This window comes from Mirounga leonina, unplaced genomic scaffold (assembly GCF_011800145.1).
Source record: "Mirounga leonina isolate KUSES-001 unplaced genomic scaffold, KU_Mleo_1.0 Mir_115, whole genome shotgun sequence".
Taxonomy (NCBI): Eukaryota; Metazoa; Chordata; class Mammalia; order Carnivora; family Phocidae; genus Mirounga; species Mirounga leonina.
In genome coordinates, this window is record NW_023270268.1 from 70,332,900 (window position 1) to 70,347,429 (window position 14,530).

The 14,530-nt window shown below is 48.4% G+C and overlaps 1 protein-coding gene and 1 pseudogene across 3 annotated transcripts in view; one reads left to right on the top strand and one right to left on the bottom strand.

Moving 5' to 3' along the window:
* Positions 1-417: 417 nt before the first annotated feature.
* The window catches only part of USP13 (ubiquitin specific peptidase 13), a 127,329-nt gene continuing 113,216 nt past the window's right edge, over positions 418-14,530 (top strand). For 2 of the 3 annotated variants that reach the window (XM_034999472.1, XM_034999463.1), the window contains exon 1: positions 418-672. In XM_034999472.1, the coding sequence (XP_034855363.1) occupies positions 505-672 (168 nt within the window). In that variant the 5' untranslated portion in view covers positions 418-504. The remainder of the gene's footprint in view (positions 673-14,530) is intronic. The other variant, XM_034999473.1, reaches the window with a different exon arrangement.
* LOC117999078 lies at positions 8,853-10,073 on the bottom strand (annotated as a pseudogene).

A 14,530-nucleotide genomic window follows, 5' to 3' on the forward strand; every position in this document is an offset into this window, starting at 1 on the left:
CCTGCTCTTTGTGTTCGCTGCCTCGGAGTTGTCCCTTCGCAACCTATCGATCTAGGGTAGAAAACACCGTGGGCGTACCCCACGGCAGCCCGCCGGCGGTGGCGAGCGGAGCACCCCGCCGGCTCCCGGCTCCCGCGGCCGGGGGGCTCGTCCCCCGCCCCCGCCGCCCGCCGCCCAGCCGGATCCGGGCGCAGGGCCCCTCTCCAGCGCCCCCTCCCCTGTGCGCTGCGGCTGGCGCTCCCCAGCGCCCCGCCTGACGCTGCAGCTGGGCCGGCGATTCGCCATTGGATTAAAAATAGCAGCGTCCCCCACACCCCCGCCCGCCCGCCCCAGGCCCCCGGTGCCCGTTCCCGCCCCGCGGCCCTCTCTGCCCGCCAGCCCCGGCTCGGCTCCGGTCGCCCGCGCAGCCCGCCGCCGCCGCCGCCGCCGCCGCCGCCGCGGGCTGACCCAGCGCTCCGGCCCGACCCGGCTCGGCTCGGCTCTGCTCGGGTGCGCGCCGCGGCCATGCAGCGCCGGGGCGCCCTGTTCGGCATGCCGGGCGGCAGCGGCAGCAGGAAGATGGCTGCAGGAGACATCGGCGAGCTGCTGGTGCCTCACATGCCCACGATCCGCGTGCCCAGGTCGGGGGACAGGGTGTACAAGAACGAGTGCGCCTTCTCGTACGACTCCCCCGTAAGTGAGGCTCGGCGGCGTTCGCGGCGCCCCGGGGGAGGGTCGCGGCGCCAGCGGCCTGGGGCGGCCGCGAGCCGCGGAACTGGGCGGCACGTGAAGCTGGGGGAGAAGATGCGCAGTGGCAGCCGGGGACCTCCTCCCGCGGCGGCGGAGTGCGCTCAGGGGCACTGCAGTTCGGCAGACACCGAGTGAGCGCCTACTGCGTGCGGGGCGCTCTTGGCCCCGAGGCTGCTGCAGCTGAAGACGGGGTCGCCGCGGGGTTGGCTCCGCCAGCCGTCCTAGGCTGACAGGGCCCCAGTTCGCAGCTGCCTGGCCCCAGCCCCGCCACCGTTTGAAAGATAGATCCAATCGAAGACCTGATCTTAACTGCGCGTTGCGGATGGTTTGCGTCCTCTCTGGGGGCGAGAGCGGAGGGCGGCTGGGTGGACCGCATCGATCCCCCCCACCCCCCGCTCCCCCGCCCCGGACACACACAGCCCTTCTCTTTCTGGGACCGTTTGCTTTGCCTAGGGAGTCCCACTCCCGGACGACTCGGATTTCCTCGCCGAGCTTTTCTTCCTCCACTTTCTATTGCTCCCCACACCTTTTCTTCCCGTTACAATGTCAGAAGAAACCTTCGAGTGCCTCCAGTTGGGCAGCAGAAATAGAGGGTCTTCTGGATTTTATGGTTTCTTTCAATCATTCCCCTTACTCCTCTACATGAATCGCCTGGGCTGAAATGCATTAGTATAAATTATTAAAAGTTTAGCCGCGGGTCGTGACCGGAGACGGGATTGGGCGGGGGCGGGGGGGGGGGGGGAGTTACTACAGATCACCGCCTTCCACCCAGGGCGGTTGGTAGTGTTTTTCACCAGGTGGCATGTATATGTGCGACAAGGAAAAGGAGGGTGAATGTCCCTTTCCAGAGTCAGATGGGCTTCAAAGTGACTCAGCTGTCTGGCGTTTATCATGTCTTTTTGAGGACCAGGTTATTTTTATCCACCCACTTTAGATCTCATGTGTCACCCGGCAGATCTCAATGCAACCGGGAGGTGCATGGATTAGGAGGACTGAGGCAGGTTTCAAACAGTAGTCTAACAGATTTTACTCACATTCTGTAGAGTATTGTTGGAGGGGGAAAAAAAACAACAACCTCAAATGAGAGGCAAATTTTCCAAAGTATCCTTTATTATCTGTTGGATTCATATTGGCTGATACCAAAGCATTTTTGTTTGTTACACATTGGAGTCCCAGAATTCATATCCTCTCTACGATATTCAGTTTTTCTTTTATGTTAATTCCGGATCATTTGGGGGATAAAAATTTCACTTTTTTGATTACTTAATTATTTTCTTTCAAAAAGGTCTAAGTGGAATGAGATGGTTGTATTTAAATACTTAGCATATTGTGATCACACTACTTAAAGTGACTGTCAGTAGTGTCATTAAATAGTATTCTCCACAAAGTATTTGAAAATGCCATTTTCAGATTTTGCATCCAGTGATGGGCAGGTTCCCATTAGGAGCTCCTAAGGGTGGAGAGGGATGATGGTCTTAACTAACTTAAGCAATTGACAGATTGTGAAGTCCAGGAAAAAGAAAGTGGCCTAGTCTTTTAGGATAGTACAGTGTGTAGAGTGGGTAAAACTACTTTTTCTATGTTTGATCGGGGTTGCTCTTCAAATTCATCTTGCAAACTTTGTTACTGGAAATCTTTACCACATTATATAGTATGTGACAGGTGTGAAATAAAGCTGATTATTTTAATTCACTTCCACAAATAGTTATTGGGAGTTAATGGTGTGCCAAACACTCTTCTAGAAGCATCATGTCCAGTGTAAAGTGATGATTTCATTCATATCACAGTAGTTCCTTGGGGAGACTGGGCTTATTTACAAGGCTGATGAATCAGTATATTTCATTATCTATGAGGAGGAAGAGAAAGAAGGTTTTATAACAAGTTATATTAAAGCACAATGTAAGATCATGAGCGATATTTCCTTATGGTACTTACTTAACACTTCATCATGAATCAGATAAGGGTTCTTGAGCACCTACTATGTGCCAACTCATACATGCATGGCTGTAAGAACCATAGAGAGTAAAATCCACTGGTGCCAAACACCCCAGAGACTTAAATCTACAAGTGCCATGGGACTGTGGTAGAGGAAAGACCAAAGCCATGTGAGTGGAAAAAAAAATCATCGGATACTTTTGAAAATGGCCATGGATAAAGACAGATAGAAATAAAGAAGACCAGTAACCAGCAAAGTAAATCACATGGGCAAACACATAAAGTGTGACTATTTTCTTCTTATTTGCTTGTAATGTACTGGGAAGAAAAAGATTGATTTAACGAGTAGTGAGGTCTGAACCAAGTGGAGAGTAGAAGATGAGGGCCTTGAATACCTACAATAGGAACTTGGTTTAATCTGGTCAGTTACGGAAAACTACTATAAGTTATGTGACTTAAAGTGGTGTTAGAAGGAGACTGAAATGATCATTTCTTATTACAGATCTACCATATCTAAGGCCTGGTGTGAACAGCTTTGCTATGCCTTACCTGTGTGGGTATGAGGATTGAGTGGGACTGTATGGTAACTCATTTCAGTGTCCCTCTCCTTCCTTCCTACCTTCTATGGCTTAGCACAGGGCAGATGCTCAGTGACACTTCTTCTGAGATGAGTGAGAATTTGTGCTTTTCACCTACCAATTCTTCCCAATTTCAGCCCAGGCTCACCTTCTCACCTTGACCTGTAGGTTCAGCTCTCCATGACATGGCTCATCTTGCAAGGTGTGTAATGGGAACTACCTGGAGAGTGAGGCCTTTGCATCTTATCCCCTGCAGCTGGCCCAGCATCTGATATATATATGTATATATATATATATATATATCAGGAACCCAACCAAAACCTAGGAAATGTATGAGTTACCTGTGGTTACAGGTTCTGAAAATGCTAAGGATTCAACATATGGGAAACACTGTGAAAGGAATCACGTGGGATTATCACGTGGGATGTGGTGACTTTATTGACTGTGGGGGACAAAGTGTGAGAGAGAGCCAGACTGGCAGGGTTTAACCCCAGCTCTGTCTCCCAGCTGTGTAACTTCTCTGTCTTCCAGGTTCTCCATCTGTAAAATGGGGGTAATAATAGAACCTACCTCATGGGGTTTTTTGTCGATTAAATAAATTAATGTGTAAAGTATGCCCGGACAATTCATAATCACTCTGGGAAGAAAAGAAAGAGATACAGAGAGTCAGGCATGGGGTTGTAAGCCCAAGTGTTTGATTGTCCGGGATTATGTAGAAAGTTTGGTGTGGTTAAGTGGAGACATCGGTCCATACTTTTTCTCACAAGCCTTCATGGACCACCGTGTAAAATCTGCTCATCCCCTAGGTTGTTGAACCCCTCGTTCATCTGAATGTACTCTGCCCCACCTCCCCTCACCTTCTAGGATGCCAGCTTTGGGGAGGCCAGTCTCTGGGTCTCCAGTGGCTAGGACTCATTTCCTTTTCCAGAACCACCCTCCTGTCTTCATCATCTTCTGCTTGAGACTTCATTGTTTCCTCTGAAACCCACATTAGTTAGAGTCTATGTCATACAACACAGCGATTAGTTGCAGTGTCTCTTCCATAGCTGGCCATCATTTCATTCTCTTTTCACTTAACTGGTTGTTTTAAAACATCTGCTAGATGTGAAGCCTTCTACCAAGCTTTAGGATCGGGGAGGAGCTGGGCCCCTCTCATGCTAACTATGCCCCTTCCCCACCTGGCTGGAGGTGGAGAGCTTATCTTATGCCTTATCTTAGCAGGGGTCAACTGAAGGACTGAGACAAGGGCTTAGCACGGGCAATTTATTTTGGAAAGGTATCCCAGGGAACATAAGAGGAAGAACATCCAAGGGAATACTGACAAAGGGGAGGAAGGAAAGCCAATCCAAGAGTGAGTTACTGAGCTGGCTGCCATGATGGATCACTGGTGCTCAGTCCGGCCAGGGACCTCTGGGGAACTGTTGAATGTGCCTCAGTATCCTCCACCTGGGACATGGAGAGGGGAGTATTTATCCACTGGCTCCCATGGTCTGCTGGTCAGGGGTGCTCCAGGGATGAAACTCCCTCACCCTTCCAGGTTTGTATTTGTGCCGGAGGGGCCTCCTGAGAAGCCTTCCCGAGACCAGCAGCTGCTGAGGAGAGAGAGATCCCCGTGCAGTGAGGCATGGATCTCTGGCCACACTTGCTATGACAAGCAGCTGCACACGCTGAAAAGGTGGCCCGAGAGGATGTGACACCAGCATAAGCAGTGCCTTACACCTCTCCTTCCTTTCCAGCATCAGCATGATTTTGTAAAAAGGAGCTTGTTTCCCATTCTCTGAAGCTCTGAGATCCCTTAGCGATGTTGAGATGTCACGGTTGGTTCTCCACATTCCTCTGTAAAACTCTGGGGAGCTGGGGCCTCATGGTACTGGCTGGTTTACATAGCCACTGGGAAGGGCTTTGAGATCATTTACCTGTAGGAACAGCTCGTGTTAGGGGCTCACTACTGTAGGGGTGTGCATGCTCCCTTCCAGGCAGTGAGACTTCCATCATGGTGCTTACTTGTAGGGGAAAGATAATTTGGGGATCTATGTGGAAAAATCTTCCTCCTAAGGGATCAAAAATTTAAGATAGTAAAACATTTCTTATTTCTTTTTCCCCTGAAGATATAAACTTAAACTCATTCTAATTAGTTTCACATATTAAAAGTTCCTTTCCAAAAGCAACTAACTAAAATGTTGTTTTATAGCAATGATTCTCAAGATTTTTGGCCCTATATACTCTTAAATATTTTCGAGGATGCCAGAGGGCTTTTATGTGGTTTCTGTCTATTGATATTTACCCCGTTAGAAATTAAGACCGAGAAAAATTTAAAACAACTTCCATTCTGTTAGCTTTTAGAGTGATGGTGTCATCAGATGTCATGCAGACTCTTAAAAATGCCTCTGTATGCTCAGTAGAGAACAGGAGTGGCAAAGGCAGATAAGTTCATGTTATGAAAATAGTTTTGACCTCGCAGATCACTCGAAGGGCCTTGGGGGCATGACAGGGTTTCCAGGTCGGACTTCGAAAACCAGAGTTCCAGAGTTCGATGTGTAGGCACAACCCGTTACTCCAGTGACACATCCCATCTGCACTGTCACTTTTACGGGTTCACATTTTCACATTTGTGGTGACTGAATAATTGGTTGTTAATCTTAGCTCAACTACAGATGTCCTATGTCTCCTGTACATTCTTTTTGAAGCAAATTAAAGTTTAGAGAATTTGGGACCTTTTGAAAAAAACTGCAGCAACTTGGCTGGGAATCGGCCTTTTTTGGAGGTGAGAATTCCTTATTCTGTTGACTGTGAGCTTCACTGGAGGGTGATCTGGTTGGGCTGTTTCTTTGAGAACCTTAAATTTTAGCATCCTGATTTTTTTCCTTTAGCCCCTGGTTAGGAGACTTTTGTCATCTTCTGCCTGGAAAGTGAAGGTTTATCTGCCAGTACCAGGGAGCAGGGAACTGAGTGGGAGGAGAGGACGAGGGTGGTCTCGGCATCTGGATATTGGATATGGCCGGATATGGTCTTCTGGTTCTCAACCCTATCCCCGTTTTGTTAAGCGATCTCCCACATTGTAGGGGCTGGGAACCTGGACAATACCGTTGCCAGAATCTTTTGACAGGAGGATTCTTTTTTTTTTTTTTTTTTTTAAGATTTTATTTATTTATTTGAGAGAGAGAGAATGAGAGAGCGTGCGCATGGGTAGGGGGGAGGGCCAAAGGGAGAAGCAGACTCCCTGCTGAGCAGGGAGCTCCATGCGGGACTCAATCCTGGGACTTCTGGATCATGACCTGAGCCAAAGGCAGTCGCTTAACCAACTGAGCCACCCAGGCACGCTTTTTTTTTCCTTTTAAAATTTTATTTATTTGAGAGAAGAGAGAGAAAGAGCATGAGTGGGGGGAGGAGCAGAAGGAAAGGGAGAAGCAGACTCTCTGCTGAGTAGGCCTGATGCGGGCTCGATCCCAGGTCGCTGAGATCATGACCTGAGCCAAAGGCAGACTCTTAAGTGACTGAGCCACCCAGATGCCCCTAGACAGGAGGGTTCTGATTTTGATTCTGCCAGTGAGAGCTTCAGAAGGAGAAGCTACATTGTTACTGTAGCAACAGCCGTGCCAGGTGTGCGATTTTCCTGTCAGCTTCAGAGTATCCTTCTGGGACTCCAGGCCACCTCAGCCATGGGGGAGCTGGGATCATCTATGCAGTTTCTTACGATGCTTGTGCATCTGGATTTCCTGAACATGAGTGGTGGTTTCTCTGACCTTGGCTCTCACAGCTCTAACCATGATTACGTACCCTCTAATTCCCTGTATTAAATCCCTTCCGGGCGCCTGGGTGGCTCAGTTGGTTGGGCGACTGCCTTCGGCTCAGGTCATGATCCTGGAGTCCCGGGATCGAGTCCCGCATCGGGCTCCCTGCTTGGCAGGGAGTCTGCTTCTCCCTCTGACCCTCCTCCCTCTCATGCTCTCTGTCTCTCATTCTCTCTGTCTCAAATAAATAAATAAAATTAAAAAAAAAAATCCCTTCCTGCCTGAAATACTTAGAATAGTTGGTATTTTTGGTCCACATCCGGACTTATACACATACATTACACACATACCTCTAAGTCTCCATGTATTCCTAATGGAACTCCTGTTCTTAACTGAGCTCCTTGTCCCACAGACCCGAGTCCCGTGTTTTTACCTGCTCTAGAGAATAAACCTCTTGTGGTTTGCCCATGTGGGAGGGCCCACTGCGCGTGGAGGAGGGATTTGGGGCTCTGATTGCTGCCTAGACGGATTTTCAAACCTTCCTTCTTGAGTGCTAATTCTCTTTTCACTCCCCTGCGCTGTTCTTCCTTCAGCCCTTGTTCCACCTCAGCTTTCAGAGTTCGTGGAGCTACTAGTTCTGGAGTCTCTTGGAAATTCTGGGGTGGACATCAGAACGGATCTTGGTTTTCTCCACTGCAGGAATCCTCTTTGTCGGCTCCTCTTAGTCTTGTACTGCTTCTCCATCTGCAGCCTGGTTTCCAGATTTTGTTGCTACGGTTGATGTTTCTTAAAGGCATGATGTCTTTACTGTTCTTTTCTTTGGGTTTCAGGAAGGAGTGAAATTGACGTATATGTGTAATCTGCCCCACATACACTAGAATCCCGCTTTCCCAAACGAATAATCAAGAAGGCACTTCCTGTCTCTTTTGGGCTGCCGTTAATTATCTTTCAAGCTGTATCATTTTTAGGGTCTGGGAATGTAGGAGACAATGCTGATCCTGTCAGGGAGCCGCTTGGGAAAGTTTTGTGCAGCTCTGAATTCTGTTTTCACTCCCCTGCGTTGTTCTTCCCGTGGACTGGAGTGCAGTTAAGGGTGCTGCCCTTCATTTAGGGCCACAGGCTGGGAGATGTACAGTATTATCAACTCTGCCTCCCTCTCCCTCCCTTGCTTTATAAAAAATTGTATAAGGGGCGCCTGGGTGGCTCAGTCGTTAAGCGTCTGCCTTCGGCTCAGGTCATGATCCCAGGGTCCTGGGATCGAGCCCACATCGGGCTCCCTGCTCCGCGGGAAGCCTGCTTCTCCCTCTCCCACTCCCCCTGCTTGTGTTCCCTCTCTCGCTGTGTATCTCTCTGTCAAATAAATAAATAAAATCTTCAAAAAAATTGTATAAAATGCACATAACATAAATTTAACCATCTTAACGGTGTTTAAGCATCCTGTTTGGTGGCATTAAAGGACATTCGCGTTGTTCCATGACCATCACCACCATGCCTCTCTGGAGCTCTTCATCTTGCAAAACTGAAACTCTGTCCCCTTTTACCAATAACTCCCCAGCCCACCAGCCTCCCAGCTTCTGGCAACCATCATTCTATTTTCTGTCTCTATGAATTTGCTCTAGGTACCACCTTATGGAAGCGAGACCATACAGTAGTTACCCTTTTGTGACGGGCTTATTCCACTTACCATGTTTGTATGGTTTGTCCATGTTGTAGCATGTGTCAGAATTTCCTTCCCTTTTAAAGCTGAGTAACATTCCATTGTATGTGTAGACCACATCTTGTTTATCCATTCATCTGCTGATGGACACTTGGCTTGCCTCCATTTTTGCCTATTGTGAGTAAGGCTGCTGTGGGCATGCATGTATCTCTCTCTTTTATTTTATTTTGTTTTATTTTTTAAAAGATTTTATTTATTTATTTGATAGAGTGAGAGTGCAAGCAGAGGGAGAGGGAGTGGGAGAGGGAGAAGCAGGCCCCCCGCGGAGCAGGGAGCCTGATGTGGGGCTCAATCCCAGGACCCTGGGATCATGACTTGAGCCAAAGGCAGACGCTTCACTGACTGAGCCAGCCAGGTGCCCCATCTTTTTATTTTTATTTTTTTTTGTCAAATGATCCTTTATTGAAATATTTTCCTTTGTAGTTAACTAGCTGGGCATTCCATGGCACCACTGTTGATGTCATCTATGATGTCATGAGCGTGGTGGCCATCAGCATGGCAGTCCACAGACTGGGCAGTCCCCGTGATCTCTTTAATGGTTCCAGAGAGTTCTTTGGCTAAAGATTGGTGCCGCATCTGTCGGCCAAAATTGACAATCTCATCAAAAGTGATACTTCCACTGTGCTCAATGTTTTTCTGCTTCTTGCTATCTCTTGGTGGTTCCTTGAGGGCTTTGATAATCAGGGCAGAGGTAGAAGGTACCCTTTCAATCTGGGCCTGTCTGTTCTAAATGGTCAGTTTCACTGTAATCTTTAGACCCTTCCAATCACTGGTCACCTTGGCGATGTCATCACCAACCTTTTTCGGAGACAGGCCCAGCAGGCTGATCTTTGGCGCCAGGGCAGACGTGGCTCTGACTTCACCACGGGTGCACCTCAGGCACGTGACTTTGTTCTCACTGGGGTCGAATTTAGGCGGCACGGCGGAGGCAGCTGGTGTCGGATGAGTCCGGATTCGGGACCACTGAAGAGAGTCGCACCTTCGCCTCCTGTGAGGCGAAAGCCAAAAGTTCTCCCTCTCTTTTATATTACATCCCACTAGAGACCAGGTTCCGGGGTAGCCTCCTCTCTCCTTATCCACGGCCCAGGCTCAAGTCCTCATCATCTCTTGCTTGGACTGTTGCATAAGAATTTTCTTAACTGACCATCTTGCCTTCCTTCCAGTCTGTCACACTGCACCCTCAGTTCTCCTAAAACATGGGTCTTATCATGTCATTTCGCTGCCTAGATATTTTCGAAGCACCATTCAGGCTTTCCTAACATAGCACCTCAAATCAGTTTACCAAGTTGATCCAACTTTCCTTGCCAGTGTTGTCACTTAACACCTAACCTCTACTTACATTCCTTTAGGCCCAAGGGACTTTGTGTTCTTCACGTGCTCCATGCCTTCAGCCCTCCATGCATTGGCGCATGCTCTTCCCTTGGCCTGGAATGCCTTCTCCCAACCCCTCACCCCCCCAGGGAAAAACCCTACTGATCCTTAAAAAGCAGCTCAGATGTTCTCTGGAAAGCCCTCACCACTCCCTTGTCCCCAGGCTGAGTTAGACACTCATTTTCCTTTGCTCACGAAGCACTTTGTACATCTCTGTCATGGGTGGGATCCTGATTGTTGAGCACATGGAACACTTGGGGTCTTGTGTACTTGTGCTGCTGAGGCTGCATCTTTTCTGTTTTTCTGTCTTTTTTGTTTTTTTTTTTAAGTAGGCTCCATGCCCAGCATGGAGCCCAACAGGGTGCTTGAACTCACTGTGAGATCGAGGCCTGAGCTGAGATCAAGAGTTGAACATTTAAGCGACTGAACTACCCAGGCGCCCCTGTTTTTTCTAATTTTTTAAAAATCATGAACATGTACTTTGGAATAAAAAATGTTATTAAAAGTAACCAATACCATATTTTTATTTTGTCATATTATAATCTAAAAAGTCGTAAACTTGACCCTTGACAAGCTAGGGAGAGGTGTCTTGGGTTCTTCCTAGGTGTTTTGTGTGTTGTGATTCTGGGCGCCAGAGGGATCTTGGTGGACGTGATCACACAGAGTGCTCCTCGGGGAGATGACAAGAGGGCTGGTCTCTGTGGAGGTAGCCCGGGCCTCTGGGCTACCACTCATGTTCAGTATTATGGGCAGTCAGCCCAGGACTCCTCTTGTCCCCAGGCACAGGGAAGATGGGAACAAGAGCACCTATTTTTAGGTCTGGAACAGCAGGTCAATGCAATAATGACAAGAATTTAATGAATCTGAATACGCCTCCAGACTAGAGATGGTGCTTGAGGTGCACAACAGTATGTGTGCTTCCTGTGATGAAATTAAAAATAAAACAATTTGTTTTGTGTTAATTAGCAAGTATTCATACTTACTTAGAGCCTACTATGTACCCAGCACTGCCCTGGGAGGGTCTGAGTGTTTAGGAGGGAAACAGGACCACAGTAAAGAAGAGTGTGACATGGATGTTTCTAGCATAATATGGAGTATGGGCGCCAATTTTGAGTGTCTACTAGGAGTCAAACACGGTGCTGGGTACTTTTATATACATTATCTCATTTAATTACAGTAGTAATTGGCTTGTAAGTGATAATTACTATTGTTGCCCTGTTTCACAGAAGAGGAAACAGAGTCAGAGAGATTACGTAGCTTGCTCAGGGACTTGTTCAAAGACTGGTGCGTGACACAGATGGGACTTAAGCCCTGACGTGTCATGACCTTAGACCCTGAAGCACTTATAGAGTATTAAATTTTAAACATTGTGGCGCTTACCATGTACGAATGGAGATTTCAGATGCAGGAATAATCAATACAATCTAGAAAAGTTACTGGTCTGGACACCTGGATGGGATCTGAAAAGTGGCATTTTGGGGGAGGAAGGGACAGAGGCATGGAGGTGGCACCAAGCTTGGGACATATGTGAGGAAGAGAGGATTACTCGGGCAACTGAAAAGCAAGGCTGAATCCTCTGCGGGTTATAAAGGTCGGCCTTGGTAAAGTTCGACCGATGGGCTGGCCAGTCGGGAGCCAGGGAACAGCTCAAGGACAGTGGTTACTTGCTGTGGCTGTTCTGGAAGCCGAAGGAGGACTAAGGTTGGGAGGTGGGGAGAACTGGAATAGGAATCGGGGTAGTAGTAATATTGGGGGGGGTGTGATGCTTTCATGAGGGTGACGATAGTGGGGAGAGAGATGGCAGAGTGATGGGACTAAACTCAGTAGACATTTTTGATGAAAGGTACAGCGCAACTTAGTAACTTAGAATATGCTGCAGATGAAGGAGTGGGAGGAGCTAAAGGTCATTTCAGGGTTTGTAGCAGGGCGGATGGAGTGTATCAAGGGCATATACGAGGGTGAGTCGGTCAAATCAGGTGGGTGGGTGCTGCGTGGAGAAGCTCAGACAGGAGTCTGGGGCAGTATTTCCTCCAGGAATTAGAAATTTGAACAGATAATCCTGTTGCACGAGTAGTTACAGAGGGAATACACGCAGACTTGACTGTTGTATGAAATAAAATCACTCTATAGAGTAAATCTGCCCCATATTGACTACATGGGCGATTGGCCCAGAGCTCTTGTGAGTTGCAATTATGAAAACTTTTCTCCTGATGCGACCAAGTGTCGCTTTCTTGGCCCTGGTTAATTCTTTGGGTGTTGCTCAAAGTGGTGACCTGGACACAGATGTCTCTGTCCGCAGCAGTTCTTCGAAATACGCTTGGTGGTCTGTTAGTGGGATCAGTGGATTGACTGGCCAGGAGGAGAGAGGAGTGGGCAGGGGACAAGGGTGAAAGTAATTCGCATATTGTGTTCCTTAGGCCCAGCTGCTGATTTGCTCCTTTGGACGTGTGCCTTTGGGCATGTTCTGCCATTGAGTCTCAAGCCTGAAGCTTTGGACGGAGCCCCAGCCGATATGCACTGTTTCTCTAGGCCTGCACCAGCAGAGCAGGACCACCGACAGACAGATCCAGCCCGCTGGCTGGACATCGGTTGATGAGGGTGGGTGGGCTCTGGGGGCCCGGTGGTCCGGAGCCCAGCACCTTGGGCCTTGCCACTGTTCTGTCGGGGAGCTGTCAGGCTGGGGCAGCCACCTCCCGGGGTTCCAGCTGTCCTTTGGAGTTTGGGAAGTGGAGCTGGTGGGTCCTGCTGGAGCCTCTCTCCTCCCCTTCAGGAAAGCCTGGCAAGCACCTGGCACAAGCTACTTGTGTGGGGTGCTCTCCTTCGCCTGCCCCGTCTGCTTTCCTGGAATGAGACGGCCTTGGTAAAAAAGGGAAGAAACTGCTCTTTTCCCCAAGCCTCCATGACGCGTGTGCTTGCCCACAGCCGCCCACCTGGCTCCTGCCACCAAAACAACGTCTGCTTCTCAGTTGCCCCAGGCAGCATGTGGAGGGCCAGACTGGCCTGGGTCCCGGCCCCTCCCCCACCCCAGTACTACTTAGTAGCAGTAAGACTTCAGCAGGTGTCTTAATTTCACTGAATTTCTCTGAGCCTTGGCTTTTCCCTCTGTAGTACCTACCTGGAAGGGATGTTATAATCATGCCTTCCCATTAAACCTGCTTAATGCTAGCCATCTCTTTAAGTGGGATTTAGTTGGGAGGGGATCCTTCTGAGAAGAATGTGAAATGAGATTTATAGTGTCTTGGGGTTGCCAAGGAGAGACAGCCTGTACTTGGCAGTTCCGCATGAGGCTCTGCCCTTCAGCAAAAGCCTTGGGCAGGAGTGTTTGCTGGCCTCCCTGCGGGGGAGCTCTGTTCAGGGCTATTATACATACTCAAATCCAGCTCGTAGTGATGGGCTTTTATGGGTTAGCCTGGAAACCTAATCTTCATGTTTAATATAGTTTGTCAGGGGAAATGCATCCTGAAGAAAACCATCTCTTTTTAAAAATGAGAAGAAATGATTATAAAACGTTTTTACCTTTGATAGGTGGTTTCACATTTTCTCTTTTTATATGTAAACTGGGAACTGCCTACGTGGATTGTAGCTTCAGTTTAGCCCCGCCGAAGGTGCTCACCTCAGTGTCCTCACTCTGACAAGTTTTATTTTGCTCATTTGTCCTGTGAACCTTGTAGTAGCTGTTCCTCATGCCTTGCCAAAACCCTTCCCCAGCTGTTTGGGTGACAGCATCCTCATTGCTCCAAATACCCAGAGCAAGGATGTGGTTTTATCCTTAGGAAAAAAGTTCCTAAATGACTGATCGGTGGAACAGTAAATATACAGTGTGTTAAAACGTAGCTGTTTGGAGTCTGCCTTTAGCTATCTGGGGTGGCTGTGCGGCTCTAAGGCATATGTGGGAGCCCTCTGCAGAGAGGAAAATGGCAAAGTTGGAGCAAATGGGAAGAATCATTACTGCATCAACATTTGTATTTTTTCTTAACACTTCATGGCCACAAGCAAGATTTATCGATGTCCAGGAGAGGCCTACACTCTCCTGGGATTACACGCGTTTGGTTTTTTCTACTTAGTTCATATGGATAATTTTATTTCAGTGGATTTGCTTTTGGAAGCAAGGTTTTTGGATTTTGCAAATATTGTATTCCGGAAGTTTTGTTCTACTGGCGAGCTGTTTGAGTGTTTCCTTGCTGTCCAGCCTGTTTTTTGATAGTGCTTTTTCCTCATCATATTTCCCCTTTCTGTGGATTGCATGCTTGCTGCCCTTGATCTGGAACCTTGTTTTACTTTCTTATTGCCCATTGGCTTCCCATCTGCCTGTACTTAATTTTTGCATTTAAAAACTCTTGTCCAGGGCGCCTGGGTGGCTCAGTTGGTTAAGCGACTGCCTTCGGCTCAGGTCATGATCCTAGAGTCCCTGGATCGAGTCCCGCATCGGGCTCCCTGCTCGGCAGGGAGCCTGCTTCTGCCTCTAACCC